The 23,259-nt window shown below is 43.7% G+C and overlaps 1 protein-coding gene across 1 annotated transcript in view; it reads right to left on the reverse strand.

Annotated features, from left to right (window-relative positions):
- The window catches only part of ptprt (protein tyrosine phosphatase receptor type T), a 247,061-nt gene that overhangs the window by 94,599 nt on the left and 129,203 nt on the right, over positions 1-23,259 (reverse strand). Inside the window, exons 15-16 of the mRNA XM_061070022.1 lie at positions 15,749-15,785; positions 13,358-13,414 (exon numbers count right to left, since the gene is read on the reverse strand). Coding sequence (XP_060926005.1) covers positions 13,358-13,414; positions 15,749-15,785 — 94 coding nt within the window. The remainder of the gene's footprint in view (positions 1-13,357; positions 13,415-15,748; positions 15,786-23,259) is intronic.

The following is a 23,259-nucleotide window of genomic DNA, read 5'->3' on the forward strand; positions in this document are numbered from 1 at the left end:
ATTAAATGCATTAAAAGATATATGACACCACAGAGGAACCCTTTCAACTTCATGTTGTGTTTCTCATGTTTGTGTCTGCAGGTGTAATGTTGGTCTGAAGTTTTGTGTTTCAACACTGTAACTCGGAAGAAAAGGCACAAACAGGACAAACTCTCGGTCGAACATGAGTCAGGTCTTGTAAGTCTGGAGGACATTTTGATTTTCCCTTTGTGGCTCTCACAGCAGCTGTGGACTAACCATGACTCAGCTTCTCTGACTGTTAGTGTTTGTAGTCGCAGGTGTTTTTTGTTGAAAATTCACAAAATGAGCAGAGTTTTCACAGATTTATCCTTTTTTCCTGGAGATTTTCTTTCGACGTCTGGATCTGGAGATTGTTTTCCTGGAATTCCACAGTTTCAATCAATAAAATCTTATCTAATAAGCACTAAGATATACTGAAGAGGTAATTTACTTGATTGTTTATATACCCAAAGATTAACAGACCCTGTACCGATTTGATATCGAGATGGACGTCTCAAAACTCAACAGTCGACGTAAATTAAATGTTTCTCAAAGATGTTTTCTCACATTTTAGGTCATTCTATTCACACGAAATATGTTTTTTTTAGTTATTTGACGGTAAAGAATCCGGCTGAAATGCCACGATTATGTCAAGTGGACGCTAACGTCGGGACATCGATACCACGGATCAGTCTCCTCCTTTGAAATCTCTCGCTCCAAAGATGGAAACGTTCAGATCTGGTACATTTCGGCTTCATTTCTGGACGTTGCACCACAAGAGTAGACACATCTTTAGATACCGTCTGTGGTACTTTGTCATTTTTAACACAGACGTTCAACTGGCAGATTCTTTCATTGGGCTTCAGAAAAGAGGAAAACCAAAGAATGAGCCGTTTCCCGGAATCTCGCGTTAAAGTTCTTTCACACTTTGACGTCACACGACCAAGCTACATCTCCACTGAATACCTGCGTGTTCTGATGACATGTTGTGTTCATCAAACACCGGCTCCACTCCAGCTCACGCCCTCACCTCTCAAAGACAGACTCTGCTCTATTGGACCCAAAAGGGACGAAGAAGAAGAAACTGAACGACTAAACCAAACCTGAAACACCCGAGGCTCCACGACCCAAAGAGAGAGAGAGAAAGACGATGGTGATGAAGGCCAGAGATGAAAAAATGAAAATGAATAAATTATCAGGACACAGAGAGAGATGTGGGATACAACCGAGGGTACGAGCACATCGGGATGTAGGGAATCGTTTTGAAGGAAAGAAAGATGGAGATGGAGAGATGAGGGGATGATGAGGAGTAAAGTAGAAACAGGGGAAAAGAGTGCAAAAAGATGAATTACATAAAAAGAGAAAGACCCTGGGACCCTGCACCTGTTCTCCCACAGACACGCGGCGTCTTGTTCTAACCTTGACAGACAAAGGCGGACGATTAATATAGTGATTCTGCTGCTGCGTGGGAGTTCAGTCTAATCCCCCCCGTCACGCTCGTCTTCACCCCCCCGCCCCCCCTCTGCAATAACAACACAAGGTTGGTAGTGGAATCCACTGAGATAAAGGCTTCAGCACCTAACCTTGGCACGCTTTGTACGAGCTGCCACGGTGACGTTCCTTTAAAAAACCCTCAATGCCTCCGATGACAACTCGTTCGGCGCCTTTGAAACACGATCACAGACCAACGACACGTCTGTCACTCGTCCCAGCCTTGTCTCCCTGCAGGTCTGCGATGGGAACGAGAGGACAAGAGGACATTTTTAACGATGGAGTTCACTATTGGAAGCTGCAGGAGAAGCCAGGAAAGTCACAAACACGTATTTGAATCCACGGCCCTGAAGATTTCCCGACGCACAGCGGAGAAGTGAGGAAAGTCTCTGTCGGCACCGACCCGCTCCACACTCTGGATTATCTTAAAGGGGACATATTATGAAAATTCCACTTTTGTGTTGCTTCTACACTTTAATGTGGGTATCTAGCATGTCTACCATCCCAAAAACTCTGGAAAAAAAACAACTCCCGCGATTTGTTGTGGTTCCTCTATGTCCGAAGCGATACGCTAGAGGGCTTCGAATGGGATTACGACCCAAATTGACGTCATAGTCTCCGGCGTTAGCCCAGCCTAGCTCCGGGGGGACAGCCGTCTCCGATTGTATCTTCGTCTCCAACACTTAAAACAGGTCAATCTGAGGAGGGCTGCTTTAGACAGGGTAAAAAGGCTGCTGTTTAAATGATCCTTGTGGTATTTTGACCAAATAAGATACAGATATTTCATTAAGACCCCAAGGAACCATATCTACTGCGGTAAAATGGGCATAATATGTCTCCTTTAAAGTCCACTTCATCTCGGACAACAACAGGGGAAAGTGGCGTGAGGACGGATGTGAGGAACGTGGTCGGGCTCAATAAGAGAAGCGCTCGAATCCTTTTCAAACCCAAACTACTCCTGTGGACGGATAGAGTTTGTCAGTCTGTCCGAGCAGCTCTTGATATATGGTGGATGAACTGGATTCGTCCGGCCACCACTCGATCACAGGAGAGCTTCTACACGCAGTGCACAGCATCGAACCAACATTCATCACCAGCAGTCTGCTCTGTGGACGACCCGCTCCAACCCTTACGCCACAGACCCGTACATGAAGATAACACAACGGCCCATTTGTCTGTTTACAATGGAAACGAGAGGACAAGTTCACATTTTAAACAATGGAGTTCACTGTTGGAAGCTGCAGGAGAAGCCGGGAAAGTCACAAACACGTATTTGAATCCATGACCCTGCAGATTTCCCGACGCACAGCGGAGAAGTGAGGAAAGTCTCTGTCGGCACCGACCCGCTCCACACTCTGGATTATCTTAAAGGGGACATATTATGAAAATTCCACTTTTGTAGTGCTTTTACACGTTAATGTGTGTATCTGGCATGTCTACCGTCCCAAAAACTCTGGAAAAAAAACAACTCCCGCGATTTGTTGTGGTTCCTCTATGTCCGAAGCGATACGCTAGAGGGCGTCCAATGGGATTACGACCCAAATTGACGTCATAGTCTCGGGCGTTAGCTCAGCCTAGCTCCGGGGGGACAGCCGTCTCCGATTGTATCTTCGTCTCCAACACTTAAAACAGGTCAATCTGAGGAGGGCTGTTTTAGACAGGGTAAAAAGGCTGCTGTTTTAAATGATCCTTGTGGTATTAAGACCCCAAGGAACCATATCAACTGCGGTAAAATGGGCATAATATATCTCCTTTAAAGTCCACTTCATCTCGGACAACAACAGGGGAAAGTGTCGTGAGGACGGATGTGAGGAACGTGGTCGGGCTCAATAAGAGAAGTGCTCGAATCCTTTTCAAACCCAAACTACTCCTGTGGACAGATAGAGTTTGTCAGTCTGTCCGAGCAGCTCTTGATATATGGAGGATGAACTGGATTCGTCCGGCCACCGCTCAATCACAGGAGAGCGTCTACATGCAGTGCACAGCATCGAACCAACATTCATCACCAGCAGTCTGCTCTGTGGACGACCCGCTCCAACCCTTACGCCACAGACCCGTACATGAAGATAACACAACGGCCCATTTGTCTGTTTGCAATGGAAACGAGAGGACAAGTCCACATTTTAAACGATGGAGTTCACTGTTGGAAGCTGCAGGAGAAGCCAGGAAAGTCACAAACACGTATTTGAATCCTCGGCCCTGCAGATTTCCAGACGCACAGTGCAGCGGTGAGGAAAGTCTTGATCCGCTCCACACACTGGATTTTCTTAAAGTCCACTTCATCTCGGACAACAACAGGGAAAGGTGTGGTGAGGACGGATGTGAGGAACGTGGTCGGGCTCAATAAGAGGAGCGCTCGAATCCTTTTCAAACCCAAACTACTCACAGTTTGTCAAGACTGTACGAGCAGCTCTTGATATATGGCAAATAAACTGGATTCGTCCGGCAGCCACTCATTCACAGGAGAGCTTCTACATGCAGTGCACAGCATCGAACCAACATTCATCACCAGCAGTCTGCTCTGTGGACGACCCGCTCTACCCCCTAAGCCACAGACCCCGACATGCAACCTCCACCAGAGAGGTGATGTTTCCACAACGGCCCATTTGTCTGTTTGCAGGACTCAACTCAACATATCTTCACTTCTGCTTCTTCTACTTCCACTCGTCCCTCTAATCAGTCTGCAGATATTTATTTCACATTTCAAACCAAAGCCTCACTGGCTTCCTGCTGCATGTTTGCTTGACCCATGTATTTTTACTGCATCAGGTGTGATTTACATTAATTGTGCAGCCTGCTGTTCTCACACCCTGAAGGAAACAACACCACTTCCTGATTGGCCTGTGACCCTGCAATCAGCAGAGGTGTGTAGAAGTGTGTCTCTCAGCTTGTGTGCTTGTGTGTGTGTGTGTGTGTGTGTGTTTGTGTCGAGCACAGTACAGTCGTTCCCCTGCAGCGTACTCGCCCTGGTAATCGCTCCACACGTGTATTAAACTTCACTTCCCCTCCTGAGTGATCCACACTGTGTATCACCTGACACTTTACACCGTGACCTCATTCGTTCACACCTGACCGGCCCGGCGTGCTGATTGGGTTCAGCGGTTCATAATGTAACAGTGAGGAACAGCAGCTGGCACCGGGTCCGGCTCCATTTAACACTGTGATTGGCCGGTTTGTGGAGCCGCTCGGCCGATACACAAGACACAACTGGATGGGACACAACACGCAGCCTCATTTATTATTGTACTGTTGGCGTCATGGTAACAGGTGGCCACGTGAATATGCACAGTTCATGGATCCATCTTGTTGTTGTGCGGTCACTCCCAGCAGGTGTTGTGTGTTTTATGTTGTCGGCTCCCATCAGACACTGGGACGGCCTCTACCTGCACAAGACACTTCACCACGGGACTCGTCCTGAGCTTTTCATAAAGGGACATTTCACTAACGCTTGTGCAATAATCATGAATGGTCCTCGGAATTTGACAATAATTTAAAGCTCAGTGTTGTTTTTATCCATCAAAAAATGACTTGGGGTATCGAACAGAGTTACAGGGGTTTAAACAACTAATCGAATATAATGGGATTGGATTATTTGTCTGTATTTGTCCGTCCTGCAATAAGCTGCTCCTCTAGAAATGAGTACATAAAGCATTAAGTACTCAAAAGGCACTTCTGTCAAGAATGAGTGTTATAATATGGGAAATATATTTAAGTGTGTATTTACAGACGTCAGTATTCATGATTGAAAATCAACAATTACTACATATTATATCACCTCAATATTAACAGCTATGTACCACTTCAGATTGTCCAAAACATTTCCTTGTTCTTTCATTCTCATACATGCTCCTCCAACCCTGAGAGAATAAGCTGTAGAAACACATGTAGATTTAAATGTGTTTTAACTGAGTGTCAAGGGTTTTTTCAGTGTTTGGAGTAAGAAGATGTTGAAGATGTTGAAGACTCGACGGGTTTCAATTCATTTGACGTCTCAGTTAAATACGCACTGAGCCAAACTCATGTGTCAGCGATTTGCCGGTCGTCCAGTGGGTTGTGTTGAGAAACGTGGAGAACACATCAAACCTTGAAATTGTTGGACAAATCTTGTTTAGTTCTCGATCAAAAACTCTTGAAAATAACCCGCGCTCTTCATTCACCACAGGATGAAAACGTCTTCATTGACACTTTCCCTCAGCAACCGAACCAAATAGGTGGAAAGCAAAATCTCAACGAGTGAGTTTAAAAACATCTTCGCTCTGCAGTGTGCGACTCTAATCTCTCTCTTCTGGCAGGAGGAGGAATTATCTCGACGACGCTTCTTACTCTCTGGCCTTTGATCAATTTCTTTTTCACAAATGTAATCCTTCCCTTTCACACCACTTCCCACTGGAGGCTTTTCTCCATATTGGTTGGGACTGCAGCTCCTCCCTGTGTGGGTGTCATGCTGGATATCGTGCTATAGTGAGATATAAAGCTCGATGTTGACCGGGTGCTGAATGGTCGACAGATTCATTCATATGTAAAAGTTCTGCTCTCCAGCATTAAACATAACGAGGGTGAAGGATCAATTTGTTTCTGCTTTCTTGAATGTACCTTTTCTAAAATACCAAATTTCTAATCCTGATATTGACTTCTATCCATGAATCCTTGCGGTAACAACCACTGCATGTGTACCGGATGTCTCCTTCTTTCCTGTGAACTTCTCCCCGGAGACACGTGAACCATCGATCTGGGAGAAGTGCTCCTGTACATGTCTGGATTCACAGCCACTTGGCCTTCACAGTGATGGGCTGTGCAACTGGGAACACTGGGGACACTGGGAGGACACCAACACAGCTACTGGTGGACGTCAGGGAAACATGAACATGGAGCTATACAGTGTCTCGCTGTGGAACGATGCATGCTGGAGGACGATGAGAAAATAAAGTGATCAGCATTGAGTTTGGCTTCAGAGCCTGTGTCGTATGTTCGATTCCCGAGCTTGCTCATGGGCACTGAGGGAGAGAAGAGATGAACTGAGCTCAAACCCCTTATGTCTTCAATCAGGTTCTTCTTTTGGTTCAGCAGAAATATACTGTATCTTACCTCAATTTTGATTAATGTTATTTAACTTTACTTGACGCTGATAGATGGAGCAAAGTTCCCAGACTTCCCAGTATCCAACATGTTGCAAAGTTTTCTGTGACTTTTAATAAAACTGTATTAAATCCAATCAAACCACTGTTTAAATCAACATACTTTAACTTGAAAAATTCCTGCATCGCATATATTCAAGGTGGCAGCTTTCCTGAGCAGGATCACGATAACTTTACACAAACCCTCAATTTTTACAGTTGAGTATTTAAAATAAAACCAGATGTCCTGTATCTCAATGTGGAGCAGAAAGAGAAAAACACTTTAAAGGAGACGTCTCACTGAGCTTTGATCCCCGGGCGAGTCTCTCACTGAACCATGAGTATGTGAAAACTGTGTGATATTCTTTTCATTTAAACAGTTTTGTGTTTTTTTTATTGTTATTCCCCCGACTTGTAGAGCGTGATACAATTATCAGTGAGGAATTATGGGTAAAACCAGAGATATTAAAATCCTAATCTCATCCAAAATGGAGAGAAGATTGACTTTTTCCCTACGGTATATTAAACACTGCTACTGTGTGTGTGTGTGTGTGTCTGTGTGTGTGTGTGTGAGTGTTTGAGCGACTTCATTGTTTTCTAAATGTATTTGAATGGAAAGCAAATTCTAAAATAAGGTTAACATTAATACAGTTGTATGACTCATATATCTGCTGCGGTTTGCTGTGTTTTTGTGTGTGTGTGTGTGTGTGTGTGTGTGTGTTTCCTGGTTCTGTGTACCAGTGTGTTAATGTGCAGGTTTCTCAGTTGTTTGTCAGCAGCTGCGTGGTTCATCCTCTGGGGATTAAACGTTAGCATGGCTGAGTGTGTTTAACAGGATTACTAATCTGAACGATGCTGCCACAGCTCTCTGTTGTGTGTGTGTGTGTGTCTGTGTGTGAGTCCCTGTGTGTGTGTGTGTGTGTTTGTGAGTCCCTGTGTGTGTCTGTGTTTGTGTGTGCGCATCCTTTTTTTTTAAATGTACCTTTGATAGTGCTCCTGAATATTTGTGTGTTTGCGTTTGTAACAACCCACCTGTGAATCATTGTGTGTTTGCGTTTGTAACAACCCACCTGTGAATCATTGTGTGTTTGCGTATGTAACAACCCACCTGTGTGTCATTGTGAGTTTGCGTGTGTCTGTTTCTGGACGTGTGTTTGTGTGTCTGTTTTATTGTGTGTGTGTGTGGGGGGGAGGGTCAGACGATGATGGATTAAAATATCCTCAGTAAACAATAAAGGACAATGCTAATACTTTCCTCTAAATCTCTCTCTCTCTCACACACACACACACACACACACACACACACACACACAGTAACAAATGGATACCATTAATGCTGACATTAATTTAAAGGTCATCAGAACTCGCTTCAGTACTTTAGAGCTTAAAAGAACTAAAACGACTTAAATGCTCTTTCAGTGTCTCTATGGAGCCTATGAGTGTGTGTGTGTGTGTGTGTTTGTGTGTTTGTGTGTGTGTGTGTGTTATATCGAAAATAAACATTATCCTCTAAGCTAGGGTAAATAACTGAAAAACATAAATAAATATTGAATTACTGACATAAGACATAACTTCATAATGTGCAACGTTCATAGAAAAGAAAAGTAAAACCGTTGTTTCATGATATTTCTCTAAGATGTTTCTCAGAATTAAACTCTCAACTCTTCTCTCTGGATCACTGTGACCTCTGACCTCGCCCGAGGCTGATTGACGCCTCATCAGTAGGAGCACGATGATAATGTAAAATACCGTTACTGGTTCTCAGCTGCTCCAAGCTTTATGAGTTATTAATAAGTTAGTTCTGAATAATTAAACGGGGATTCACATGCCTGCGCCAAGTCTTCTCAAACTCAACCTGCACCAAACCACAGTCCACTCAGTCTGCCAGAGTCTTTCAAATCAAGATCTCCGGGGATAAAAGTGAAAAATTCTCACAATTCTGAGGGAAGTGATAAAGAATCGCTGGATCAGCCGTTTCCTTTGGCTCTTCCTCCCCCTGTGGGAACAGCCCAGTTGACCCAGCATCAAACTGGAGTTGGAAACCAAACACAACATTACCAGTGAACCTATCGTCTCATTTCTCCGTGCTTCTTCCGTCTCCCTTTATTTCTTTTGCACACACTTGCTTTTCTTTAAATTCGGTTTTCCTCTGTCTTTGCTCCTTTCATCCATCGCTCTTTCTCCCTCTCCTTCTTGTTGCTCGGCCTGCGAGGAGCAGATGGAGAATTCACGGCGGAGACTGGAAGGGCGAACTTAGCATAAAGCAACAACTTCCTCCAAAGGTCTGTCTGGCAGCGAGCGAGCAGGTGAACACACGACCCGAGAAAACCTTGAGCCTGAGTCCGACCCCGAGTTGGATCTGTGCTTTTCCTCAGCTCTGCTCTGTCATTCTCTTTCTCCCTCTCGGTTTTTTGATCCTCTCCTCCTTCTTCTGGGTTTTATTTATTTAGTCTATTTCGCTTTTTGCTCTCCGTCTCTCGGCTGCAGATGAAGCCGACCCTCCGCTCGGCAGCAGGAGCAGCTCTTCATCCGTTTGCCGACTGGTGCCTTGTCCTCAAAACGCCACATCATCACCAGACGTTCCACCAACAAACATCCCTGAGTTTTCTCTTATTTTCTTTTTCGCCGCTTGACTCAATCTGCTGCAAATCCACAGAGCACAAAGTGAGTCAGTCAGTACGTTTACATGATGGCAGAAACCCGATTTCGGCCGAAATCGGGTTTCTCTATCCATGGGGGGTTAACTGCTCTATCTCAGGGTACATGGCACTGAGAAATCCGACTCTTGTCCGAAAGCATTTCATACCCCGCTACGATAGGTGGCGCTGTTTTCATTACAGCTAGTGGTGATCCAGCCATTTCCGCTTGACCTCGTCACCACTAGCAACACAAAAACAACAACAGCCTTCAACTCAGCATGCGAGAAAGATGACGAACGGAGAGCAAGGTGAAGCTACGTCCCTCTACATGATGCTGTGCATGTTTACTCTAGGAGTACTGCGAATGCGAACGGCGCATTTGATTAGAATGGTAATGGCGAGTGCCGGCCGGCAAAGGGCAGCGACATTTTATCTACGTGTCGACTTCCGGGTCACGACCAGGGAGGGAGGAGGGGGGGCAGGATCTCAAGCATGCGCAAAGACGTCTTCTCCAGTTGTTGTCTAGCTTCCAGAGTTACATGCGCGCGTTGTCCGATATACAGCCAGATCCGATCTACTTATCTGGGGGTGGTTATCCGACTTCAGTCGGACACAAGAAATCCAGATTTGTGGAGTTACATGACATGGATCTTCGATTGAAACCCGACAACGCCAGAAATCGGGTTTCAATCGGACACATGTAACCGCAGTGACTGAGCAGCAGCACTCGGTGGTGATGATGGGAAAAATAGGAGGAGGACGGCTTGTAAAGAGCCGCGTGTGTCGGTGTATGTTTGTGTGTCTGTGTGCGTGTGTGTGTGCGTGTGTAGGTCGATGACAAAGATAATTCAAACACGATTCCTTCAACGTTTGACTTCTCTGCAGTTCAGTCACGCTCGTTCACATCACGCACACACACACACAGACACACACACAACGACAGCCACATGTTGCATCAGTATTACTGAGTCGGTTACAACACGACTCGGTACACCAGCAATTAGAATCGACCTCAGGACTAATGGGAACGGGAATAGAGGCTGACATTGAATACCGGTGTGTGGACGACAAGGGGGGCGGGGGGGGGGGGGGGGGGTTGATGCCGCTGTGAACTACACAACACAAACGTGTGCGAGGGGAATAATTCTCGCAATTTTAACATTCTCCCGCAGACGCTTGGTTAAGATGGAAACGGATAACTGTTCCTCAAAGGTGAATCCCCCTGGTGGACGGCTGCAGTATAGGTCACAAATCCTGCCTCCTCTATGTTAGTGGTCGGGACGTTGGCCGAACTACGAAGTCAAAGTTCACATCAAATAAGTAGGGCTGGGCAAGTGAACTCGTTTCAATCGCGTTAACTCAAGTGATGAGTTAACTCGATTAATTGTTTTATCTCGCATTAACTCAGGTTTGATTATTTATTGTTTTATTGTGAAAGTCAGGCTTTTATTTTGTGAAAGTCTGTTGCTGACTGCTGCAGAACAGGAACAAAGAAAATAATTGGCGGATAAACAATCGAGTTAACTCATCACTTGAGTTAACTCGATTAAAACGAGTTCACTTGCCCAGCCCTACAAATAAGTTTTAATCACATTGTGTGTTGGACGTTTGGCTTCATTTCTGAACAGAAAGGCGTCGTCCATCTTTGTTGTGTAACTCGTGTCAACGTGAGATTCTTCTGCTGGTTTCTTGTGTTCAAATAATAAAGATTAGATTATTTTTGGCTGCAGCGTCAATTCAGCTTTGTGCATTTGTGTGTTAAATCAACCAAGTGTGATTTAACACCAGGATTGTTCTGCAAATCCATCTCGTCAAGATCTCAACGTCCTATTTACCAATTTATAATTGTTTTTGTAATTGCAGAACAGTATCGTGAAACACTTCCAGCTGGATTCAGAGATTCACCTCCAGGGTTGTGTGTCCTTTACAGACTCACTGCAGCTGAGTACATGATATTAACATGTGCTTGTGCTTTATTTTTTTTTATGCACACGTTTAACATTTTTATGGTTCTATTACCAAGTAATCACCAGAGAGTGGAGACAGTGATGAGTGGAACTGCTTGTTTAGTCCTCGTCCATTAAGACTGATGTAAGAAGCAATAACCGTTAAAATAATAACTGTGAATGCGTTTTGCATTGAAATGAAATTGGCTCTCGTGCTTTCATCTGCTTTGAGTAAATCGACCGCCGGCTTCCTGTGAATGCAATCTGTATTTATTCACTCCAGGACTTCACCAGTGTCCACGGTTGGTGCGTGATACACATTAATCTTTGTGCAACTTCAATTTCCCTCAGGACAACGAGTGTTATTGTGTTTACGTGAAGTCATCTCGCATTCCTGACAAATCACCGTGACAGCAGTTTACCGCCGCGCTCGCCGCCTGTCGTGTCCCCATTGTCCAACTCGACAATTTGATTGTGTCTCCGAATGACATTAATATTCTGCAGCCACGTCTCTGGTGAATAAATACATGTCGGATTAGCACGGATGTGGTTTTGCAGAAAGTTCAGCAAACAATGTTTAGCTTCTGTGTGTTTATTGCAAAGTGGATGATTGGATAATTTAAAGGCTGCATTAAAACTAAACCAATAATAATTGGTATGATTTCACCATGAAGGACTTTTTCTCATTATAGGTGACAATAATATGAAATATTAGATTTCTCCTGACATCCCAGCATTTCCCCAGAGGTATTTGTGAGGTGCAGTAATTGGTGAGACATCTTTTAAAGGTCGGATGTCTCGTTATTGAAAGTCGCCCATGTATGTATTTAATTACTTTCCTTTTTTCCAGCATCGCTGATGAAGGAAAAGGTTTGAAAACACTTTGCTGATTATTCTTTCGAATGCAAGGCCACTTTTTGAAAATCCAGCACAGAGAAAAAGATCAGACTTGGTTCAGCGGGTTGTCGGTGAGCCAGCCGCGATGGAAACACCGGGACAGAACAAACTCCAGGGACTTTAATGTGAACGCTTGATGACGAGGGTGTAAATTCAGGATGAAGAGCGGCTTCAGTGAACGGTGGACGATGGCGTGGTCGATTGATCGAGTTCGGGTTTCGGGCAGAACCGGAACCAAACATCAATCCATCCACCACAGAAACAAACAACCCTGGATGACGGCTCGGCCAAATAAGTGTTTATCATCTGTAGGAGCAGTACTGATATTTAGGATATAACACAGGTTTGGATTAGTGGCCTTTGCTTTGGTAAACCCAACGTTTTTTAAACCATATTTAGCCGCAATATGGTGAAAGTCTCATTGCCGATCGAGTTATGACAGAAATATCGCCTCTAGGTAAAAATGTTTTGTCTGCGTGTTGTATTTCAATTTATTTTACATGATTCCCTCTGATAAACACAATATTTGAAGGGATAATATGAAGGGAGAGGAAACCTAAAAATGAAAGATGATTATTTGAGGAAGAGAAATGTACCGATCAAAACTACGTGAAAGGAAAATCATCAACATCCGATGTTTCAAAAGTTGTTTTTGTGAAACCGAACAGGAATGATTGGTTTCCACTAAAGAGTCAAATTGCAGTTGAAGAAAATACGTATTTTAAGGGTTTAATTGGATTTTTTTGGAGGAGACAAATTCTTCAGTCGTTCCTCTAATTAATTGGGTTTTGTAGATTTGGAAAACAAGTAAAAATAGACTCTAACGTGTCCTTACTTTCTTAACAAGTGTGGGTGGTGACTGTCAATGGAAGCAACATGGTTCCCCTGCAGTGTGTGTGTGTGTGTGTGTGTGTGTGAGTGTGTGTGTGTGTGTGTGTGTGTGTGTGTGTGTGTGTGTTTGTGTGTGCATGCACGACACAGAGAGCGGAGGTCCAAACACAGCCAGCGACACTCGAAGCACAGCAGACATGCAAACAAATGAAAAGATGGTAAAAGGAAGGGAAGACAAAAACAAAACAAAACAAAGAACAGAAAAAAACAAAAAAACAAAAGAGGCGAATAAAGATAAAGAGGTTTGTGGGGCTGGGGGGGAGGGGGGGGGGGCAACCAAAATGAAAAGGGGTTGGTGTCGCGTTCATGGTTTTTTTTACTGTGATGAAGAAAGTGTAACACAGGGAGGAAAGTATTCTGCCTGTGAAGCAATAATCACCTTCGCTCGGGATGACTAGAATGTACGGCGTTGTTATTTGTCCCCTACCTATTACCACTAAGGCCAAGGGTCGTCCCCGCCGGAGAGCATGAGAGAGAGAGAGAGGGAGAGAGAGAGAGAGAGAGAGAGAGAGGGAGGGAGGGAGGGAGGGAGGGGGAAGAGAGAAAAACAAACAACGACAAAAAAAAAAGAGAAGAGAAGAAAAAGAAGAAAGTCTAAGAAATAAAGAGGAATAGTTTTCTTCTCTCCGGATCTCCCTGCTTCTCAAAGTGCACAGTGTCTGTCTTAGAGGAGAGAAGTCACAGGGGTCAGAGGTCAAACTAGCACATTGAGGTCAGTGGCTATCGCGGGCCGGAGCCGGGAAGTCACCTAGCAACCCTGACCGGCCCCTCCCACACATGTGTTGGTTGGTTAACAGGGAGTGAGTCGATGGGGAGGGGGGGGGGGGGGGGGGGGGTTAACATCAGTGGAGTCTGTCAGCTGGGTTGTTAAGAAAAAAATAAAAAGGAGGAGGAAATGGAAGACAAAAGAAATGAGGTGATGGTTGAAAGAAAATAAATTAAAAAAAATGTGTGAACTTTGTGGCAAAATTTGGGCAAAAAGGGTAAAAAAAACTTCAGATCACCTAAATTTACATAAATAAGTTATTTTATATATATATATATCAACTATGTCGAGGCAACTAGGAAGCTGAGGTCGAATCACAAAATATGAATAATCTCTGGATTAAACTCATATGATACAAAGAACCAGGTTTTCAGAGATCAGGACAAAGTGTCAACGAGATCAACTGCAAAGACGCAAAGATGCAATGATGCGTGACAAGGTTTCCTGGTGTAACACAACAATGGATCAGGCTAATAAAGCTAGGAAACTGATCGCTAGCTACCAGTCAGCTACACGTTAGCATTTTTATATTTTCTTGATTTTCACCCCGTTTTTTTTTTTTTTAGCTTTCTTTAATATTGTGAAATAGGATGTTTCCAATGTTTTTTGTTGAAATAAATATATTGAGACGACTAATATCAGTGAGAGAATGTGAAATTGACTTGAGGACTGTTGGGCCTTGGACGGAGGTTTGACTTCCACGGAGTGAGATTCTAGTTTTTACTAAATGTACCGTGTGGTTTTAAGTTCCACGACCCGGTTGAAAACATGGTTCTTTAATTGAATCCGACTCTTTTAGGCCTAAATCTCTCTCCTGCCCCCCCCGTGCTCCAGCTGAGCTCCTTCATTAGAACACCCTGACCCAGGAAAGTGGCTCTTATCCTCCGATCGGCTGCTGCTGCAGAGCGTGGACGGCAGGTATCGGAACAAATTAGTCATTTGGTAAATTAAGAGGAGTTCGTGGGAAGTCGAGTTTAATTCCACGAATCGAGAGAAAAGTTCGTTATAAAAGAATGTAAAAAATAAATAAATAACAAGACAGCCACAAAGTTAAAAGCATGTCTTCTTCTTGTTTTTGTTGTTGTTGTTGAGGACACACACATGCACACAGACAGACAGAGAGCAGACCTCCACCCACAGCACCGCCCACTCACAACACAAACACACAAACACACAAACACACACAGCCTGGGAAAATGGATGGCGCGAGAAAAAAAAAAAGAAAAAGAGATATAAAAGAGACAATGGTGAGCACATGATGCCGAAGAGAGAAAACAAGAGAGCGAGGGAACGACAGAGGAGAGGAAAGAGATGTGGATGGAATCAAATAAACGTGTGATGCAGATGAAAAAAAACTAGAAACAGGAAAAAGAGACGAGGTGAAGAAAATCGATAGCGAGCTGAAAAAGCTTTCAGTGCCTGGCGCACGAATGGGTGAGTTTCCAGAGATGAGCAGCAAATAAAGATGAGCGACACGGGGGAAGCACAACAGAGGAGGATGAGATGGGTTCTGGGGGGGGGGGGGGGGGTGGAGTGGGGGCGCGGGGGGGGGGCTAACGCTTTAGCCTCCGTCCGCCGGGTTTAATGAACGCGGTCAATCGGTATGTAATGGCCCTCGGTGTTCCACTTCACACACTGATGAGCAACATGGACGAGGAGCGAGATGGAAAAAGAGAGAGAGAGAGAGAGAGAGAGCTGGATGGAGGGAGGGAGGGAGGGACGAGGAGGAGGGTGAGACAGGAATGGGCGATAAAAGAGAGAAAGGTGAGGAGGAGGAGGAGAGACGGAGATGGAATGCGATGCAACGGAAACCATGCAGGTGACGTGGGGGGGGATGTCGGGTCGCCTGGGCTAAAGGTTAAAGGGTTTAAAGTGTGTGTGTCTCTGTGTGTGTGTGTGTGTCGTCTGAAGTACTGGGGGTCTCCTCTAGGGGGCGCACGTAGCGTCCCTGGGACACAGTCGAGTGTAGCCTCATGCTCAGGATCAGTGGAAGGCTGCTCATACCTTTGTTCGCCAGGCGGACGCAGTTGATTTTGGTTTCCTGTGAAGACACAAACAGAGAAGTCGGGTCAGTGACGTTCAGCCGGGATCAAAGGAACTCGTCCTTTGAAGTAGTCGAGTGTTTCCAGAGCGTGGACGTTTCCACACCGAGTCGCTGGTTCCTTCAAGGCCACCTTTGGATTCCCTTTGTGACAAACTTTAATATTCTGTTTAACGCTTTTTTATTGGTTTTCTTTGGGTAATCAAAACAATTATACAATTATAATCACAAATCTGATGGATATACCCCTACCCACAATAAGACCCGCCCACCCCCGGCCAGCCTACCCCATGCAGCAGAAGTACATACAATAGACACTTTAGACTGTGTATATATATATATATGTATGTATATAGGAATATTAGACTATTACAATGAAACTGCATACATCGCTGCTGCAAGACAAAGCAGAGAAGATAAAGAAAGAGGAACATTTAAATTTAAATTTAAATTAAATTAAATTAAATTAAATTAAATTAAATTAAATTAAATTAAATTAAATTAAATTAAATTAAATTAAATTAAATTAAATTAAATTAAATAATAAATAATAAATAAAATAAATCAGTAAATAGGTAAATGCAATTTAAAAGAAATAAAAATAAAGGAGGGGGCGGGGAGGGGAGGGGATGGTTGCCATATCTAATCTTTCTCTTGTCAAACTTTAATATTGTGTAGGACAGATGAACCCAGAGACAGACTCCATCCATAAGAAGATAATAACAATCCTGACATGTCTTCTGGTGATAAGGGATGTCACGATAACCGATACTTACGATACCTTTTGATACTAAGATAACAAAACACCGACGATGCCCATATTTTTGAAGCACCGTAGAGAGAGAGCCGATGCCAGCTGTTAGCAACTTAGCATTAGCATCGGTGCTGGGCTAGTCGATGTTTACATTCAGAAAACCAAGATGGCAACTGCGGCTGCAGCGTTCGCCCCACATCGACTTGTTGATGAAAAAGGCACAAAGAGTCGTGTATGGAAGTACTTTGCGTTTGAGGCAGATGACCGTGGTGTTATCATTAATCCGCAGAAGCCATTATGCTAACGATGCTACCGTGGTCTTCAGACCGAGGGAGGTCATACTTCCAATTTAGCAAAGCACCTGAAAGACGGTCATCCGGATTTGTTTAAAGAATTCAAGGTTAGTTCTGATTCATATTAACTGTAAATTAGTCCTAAACTCACTTTAATGCATAACGTGTCTCACAACAATGCGTCACTCACATACGTCCGCAACTACCGTATTACCCACAGTATATGCGCAAGCACATTAAACTACCGTATATGACATTAACAACATCCAAAGAATGCACTTTTGGAATCTTAGAAAAATCCTTTTTTTTATACCGTGGTATCGAAATTGGCATCGAGAATCATGTTATTTTACTGGTATTGGCACCGACTACTGGATTTTTTGGTATCGTGACACCTCTACTAGTGACTGAGATTATTATCTGCTCCCTCTCGTGTGGTGAGGACACGTTGGACTCATCCAAATCGTATATTCAAGACAACTGAGGCTCAGCAACTTCTTCCTGCTTTTGTCCACCACCGTGAACACAGAAGTTCAGCCGTCGTTCATCGCACACATGAGCAGAATATTCTTTTCTTTTTGTTTTCTCCAGTCCGTCGTGAGCAGACATCATTTAGAAAACTGAACAAATAAACAACGCGCAAACACGGATGCTGTTGTGTACATTTGTTTTTTAACACTGTTTAGCATCTGAAGACGAGAAGAGAACAGTCGTTGCTTCACAGCTTCACACGATGATAAATAAAGGTTCTGTGTATAATATACTAATAGATATTATAAGAATTCACTTAGATTCTCATACGAGAAAATGTTTTTTATGCAAATGGTAAAAGTATGACAAGCTTCAGAGGTCAGACATGAAACTAAATGATTTGCAGTTAATGGAAATATTATAACTAATGTAATATGTGGATGAGGCTTGAGTTTCACACATATACAAACGTGGTCAATGTGATCATGAGACCATGTTATTAATTTCTTATTTTGTCCCATTTGGCAATAAACTGATCGAGCTCAAGGTGCACACGCACACATCGTTAATATCAGGATCAATACAACACACACACACACACATGTAAGAAGCAAACGCTACACACCTGCAATCAAGTGGAAGGTTACATGTTGAAGAGGACACACACAAACACACTCTTCTCTTTTACTCTGTGATCACACACTCATCCAACAACCTCAATGAGGATTTCACAACCATCAAGGGGTCGGCACATGTTCAAAGAATTATTATATTTAATAATATATCATATAAACATTATTCTGCAATAAAAACAAAAAGTGTCAAAACTAACGAAATGTTTTTACGTCTCTTTACCTGAAAAAGATAAAATCGGGTCACCCCTCTCTCTCTCTCTCTCTCTCTCTCTCTCTCTCTCTCTCTCTCTCTCTCTCTCTTTCTTTCTCTCTCTCTCTCCCCTCTCCCCTCTCCCTGTCACTCTCTCTCTCTGATGGCCTGTCACCACCTGAAGGGGCCGAGCGTCTTCCCCTTTATTCCATCTTTCCTCGTTCCTCCACCTCTCCTGTCTCGTCCTCTTTTCTTTCCTCTATGATGAACTGTCACCAGCAACCGTTCAAATCGAACTCGCCCGTCGCACAGAGACCGATCTTCCTCACACCGGGGACACATTCGTCTTCATCAGAGACAACGAGTGCAACGCTCACAACACTGACACCCGTCACTTGGCCGATAGAACGAAATCACTCCCAAGGTTCGGAACAGAAAGACTCATCTTCTACTGAATTTGGCATTTGTGATTTTTTTTTCCGACTGAAATATGTAAAGAAACAAATAAATAAGTTAAGAGTCCAACTTTATACGTCGCTTAAATAAAATGGAATGTAGCCCGAAAGTAAAAATTCGCTTGAAGCACTTTATGTTTTCTCAAGTGGCGAGTTGTAATAGGTGATGGAGAAGTTGAAGGTTGTTAACATCTCTTTAGGTCTAGTTTCTCTTATTGTTTGTTTCCTTTTGAGTTGTGGGTCTGCTAGTTCTTGGTTTTCGTTCAAGTTTTACAGTCACACAACAATAAGTAACTTCTTCATTAACTGAAAATTAGGGCTGGGCAAGTTAACTCGTTTTAATCGAGTTAACTCAAGTGATGAGTTAACTCGATTAATTATTTTATCTCGCATTAACTCAGGTTTGATTATTTATTGTTTTATTGTGAAAGTCAGGCTTTTATTTTGTGAAAGTCTGTTGCTGACTGCTGCAGAACAGGAAAAATGAAAATAATTGGCGGATAAACAATCGAGTTAACTCATCACTTGAGTTAACTCGATTAAAACGAGTTAACCTGCCCAGCCCTACTGAAAATATGTTCACACAACAGACTGGATCTGAATAAATAAAGTTACGAACATCAGTGTGATAAGAAGTACGTAAAATGAGAAAGACCGTTTATGTATCATGCAATTTTAGTTTGATCCATGTCTCATCTGCTAACATGGAGGAGGTACAGCTGCTACACTGATATCTAGTGATGAGTATGTTGTGTGCTCTTCACTACACAATGAAAGACAAGTAAAAAAGTTTGATCTGCAGGAGCTTCATTACTCGTCTTGGTATAGGTATATAAATATACATTTATATATGTATATATTTAGATCCCACCTGTCTCCCACCACCTGTGTAACGACCCCTGAGTGAAACACTCCCTTGATCTGCTCATCACATGTCTGAGTTTCCTCTAGATCCTACAAATGGGCCCCATAGTCCAGGCAAAGTAGCCCATTTTGGAGCCAAAAATAGAAGTAATTGTAAAATAATTTTTTTCAGCATAGATTATTTCTGTGAGGTGTCCAGAACAACATACTAAAAGTCCTAAGAAATCCTAGTTGAGGAAATATGTTTAATTCTCATCAATGTGTGCCAATAAGGCAACAATACACCCCAAAAAGACTATTTTTTTCCTTTACTCCTATCAAAACGAAACTTTACACAATGAAAGTAGCCATGAAACGTAAAATTTTTTGTATTACAAGTTTCTTTGAAAATGAATTTATGTATGTATTTGTAATACATATGAATGGTGTTTGCCTATGCAAATTAGGACATATTCAATAAGTGTGGAGCTCATGTGCTTGTCAAATTCATTTCAAAAGAAACTTGTAATACAAAAATTTACAATTAGTCGGTCGTAAAACTCTACTTTGCCTGGACTACCATGGGAATCAGATCAGCTCCCAGAGCATCAGTGACTTGTGTTTTCAGGAACTTGGCCGTGTCCCTCTTGTTTACAGTCCACCAGACGCCCGGGCTGCTCTTCTGTCCCCGTGAGGACGAGGGACGCCTCCTCCTGGCTCGAGCTAACGGACCGAACCTCAGGAGACAGCAGGACGCCGATTTATCGCCCTGCCTCTGTCCAGCGAGGAGACGAGGAGACGAGGAGACGAGGAGACGAGGAGACGAGGGGAGTTGTTTACGGTGGAGACACTGGAGAGACAGTGTGTGTCCTTCTGTGTGTGCACGAGTTAACTTTGTGCAGCCTGAGAAGAATACTAAGTGAGTGTGGGGGGGATGCAGCTGCTGCGTGGTTAAACTCTCTCTCTCTCTCTCTCTCTCTCTCTCTCTCTCTCGGATACTGTGATTGGTTGTTGGGGTTCTCAGGTAGCCCCAGGTAGTCATGGTAACCACATTTCTTTTCTTTGACTCTCGTTAACTTTTTTTGTCTCTTTACTCAGTAATGAACAGTTTTACTTAAAAAAAAAAAACCTTTTTACAAATTACAAGAAAAAACACACAAAAGTTTAACGTGCCAAACTAAAAAACATTTAAATACGCATCAATTAATGTTCATTTAATTATCAGATGCTATAAAAAGCTATATTGTCTGGATCCCTCTAACTCAAAGCAAGAAACAGAATGAAGTTTGTGTCTGTGTGTCTGTATGTGTGTGTTTGTGTGTGTGTGTGTGTGTGTGTGTGTGAGTGTGTGGTTGTATAGGTTTAAAGCTGAGTGTCTTTATATAGTTGTGTTGTTCAAACATGTGTTCTTCCCAAGGCTATTTTAGGGTCAGAACCTATTTGTAGGATTAAGTTTTTAATTAGGTTTATGGAAATGTCAATGAGTGCCCTCTCGACGATGGAGGGATCTGTGTGTGTGTGTGTGTGTGTTTGGTTGTGTTTCTGTGTGTGTCTGTGTGTGTGTGTGTCGTTGATGGTCAGGGTACCTTGACCAAACCCCCTGAGGCTCTTGAATTGTCAGAAACGGTGTCTGGCTGCATTTCTCACAGCAGAAGAGGCCATATTCTATTTTGTGCCATTTCTCGCCCCATTTGTCCTCGTCCCTCCTCCGTCTTCCTCCTCCTCCTCCTCCGACACCCCCCCATCCCTCCTGCCTCCTCCTGTCCTCCCGTCACTTTCCCCTGGATTCGACATCATGTTCTCCATCCGTAAAAGTGACGGCCTACGTTGAAGAAGTTGGTGACTGCGAGGTAAGACACTCTCTTCTCCACCTCATCCTTCACCTCACTCGCTCTACTTATCTAATTCGTGCCTTGATCCTCTCCATCTGATTTCCCCACTTTGAGCTTCTTCCACTTCTCTTCCTGCTTGAGACACTTGCAGGATCTCCTCGGCATCTGAGGCAAGCCCCCTGATGGAGGTAGTTAGGTACAAAGGCCAGAAGTAGGGGGACTCTTGATCCACATCAGCGGTTTCTCCCTCTCTGAGAACTTCATCCTCCCTTATCTCTCTCTCCACTTCCACGGTTTCTTTTTTTTTTATTCCTGACAGCCTCCATCTTTAAGTATTACATCTTCTTTAGTGTCGCTCCCACTGTTTTCAGACTTGTATTCCCTCTCCCTCCATCGTTCCTCATCCCTCAGTCCCTCTTGCTCTTAACTCTCTTACTGGTAACCCCAGGCGCTTTATACTTGTGTGTGTCTGACTGTGTGTGTCTGTGTGTGTGTGTGTGTGTGTGTGTTCCATTAACATGTGACACTGCACGACACCGAGGGAGGATTTGAGTTTTGCCGCCGGTGAGTTGTGTTAATGTGCGCTGCGTCGACTAATTGGCTCAGTGACGGGAGACGAGAGACTGGCACCAGACTGATGTCACCCCGGAGGACGGAGAGAGGGAGAGAGGGAGGGAAAGAGAGGTAAAAGACAGGAGGAGAAGGGAAGGGAAGGGTTGTGTGATAGGAAAAGGGAAGAAGACAAGAGGCAGGTGGAAGAGGAAGGGAAGGGGTTCAGTCAAAACACTGGGATGAAGGGAAGAGTTGTGTGATAGGAAAAGGGAAGAAGACAAGAGGTAGGTGGAAGAGGAAGGGAAGGGGTTCAGTCAAAACACTGGGATGAAGGGAAAGAGAAGAACGACGGGAAATAAGAATCAAGAAGTGAGAGGATTATTAGCGATTTGAGAAATTGGGAAGATAAGTGAGAGATGACAAGAAAAGCATGTAGCTGCAGTTCTTTAATGGAAGAGCAGAGGCAGCAGTGGTGAGCTATGGAGCGATGGAGAGAGTGGGTGGATGGAGAGAACTCTCTCTTCCTTCTAAATGTTCTTGTGACGCTCTCCCTGATGGACAGGTGAAAAAAAAAAAAAGAATCAGGAGGATTATCCAAGACGGGCGGAGAACGAGAAACAGACTTTGATCCACGGGATCAAACTCTGTACGACGAACCAGCCGAGTCCACTAATATGTAAATGAGGAGTTTCTCTCCGATACGACACGTCGGACACTTCAGAGAGAAGAAGAGACGTCCGCTGACAGAAGAGAAATCAAAAAAAATTACACGACTTTGTGCGGATCGTAGATAACGCAAATCCTCGATAAGCCAAATAACAGATTATCACTTTCAATCATCCTGTAGCTGAACTCGTGAATTTAGAGGGTGAATTATTCGTTGGTCTTTCTCTGCCTCTATTGTCGATGCGTGGATGAGTGGACGGAGACTCGCCCTTCATCCGGACTCGCTCCACTTCAAGCTGCCTTCACAGAGAACATTCATTCCACAGCTGAGACCTGGAAGACGTCACCAGCTCCGGGACAAACACTGAGCATCCGACCCTGAGGCCTGAATCCACCAGGAAGTGAGGAGCACAAAGAACCGGCCACGAGGATCAGAGAGGAACGAGAGTGTGTGTTTGTGTTTATTCCACAGGTGGATGATGCACAAAGCAACACAATGCTGTTGTGCTTCCCTCTTTGACGTTGTGTTGTGTCCTTCAGGGCCACCATAGCAGACTTCAGTAACATGATTCCATTCATTGTTTTGAACGACACAGACAAATAGAAGCATCGAACCATCAAATCTAGTTTAATTTGATCTGAATCATGTTCAACTGCAGCTCTCACCCGGACACACACACACACACACACACGTGCATTTATTCTGTCTGGTTTTTATTTCCTCTGCAAACATCTTTTCATAAATGTTGCTCAGTAAAAACAAACAGGATCTCTTACGTCTCT

Source organism: Limanda limanda, chromosome 4, assembly GCF_963576545.1.
Source record: "Limanda limanda chromosome 4, fLimLim1.1, whole genome shotgun sequence".
Taxonomy (NCBI): Eukaryota; Metazoa; Chordata; class Actinopteri; order Pleuronectiformes; family Pleuronectidae; genus Limanda; species Limanda limanda.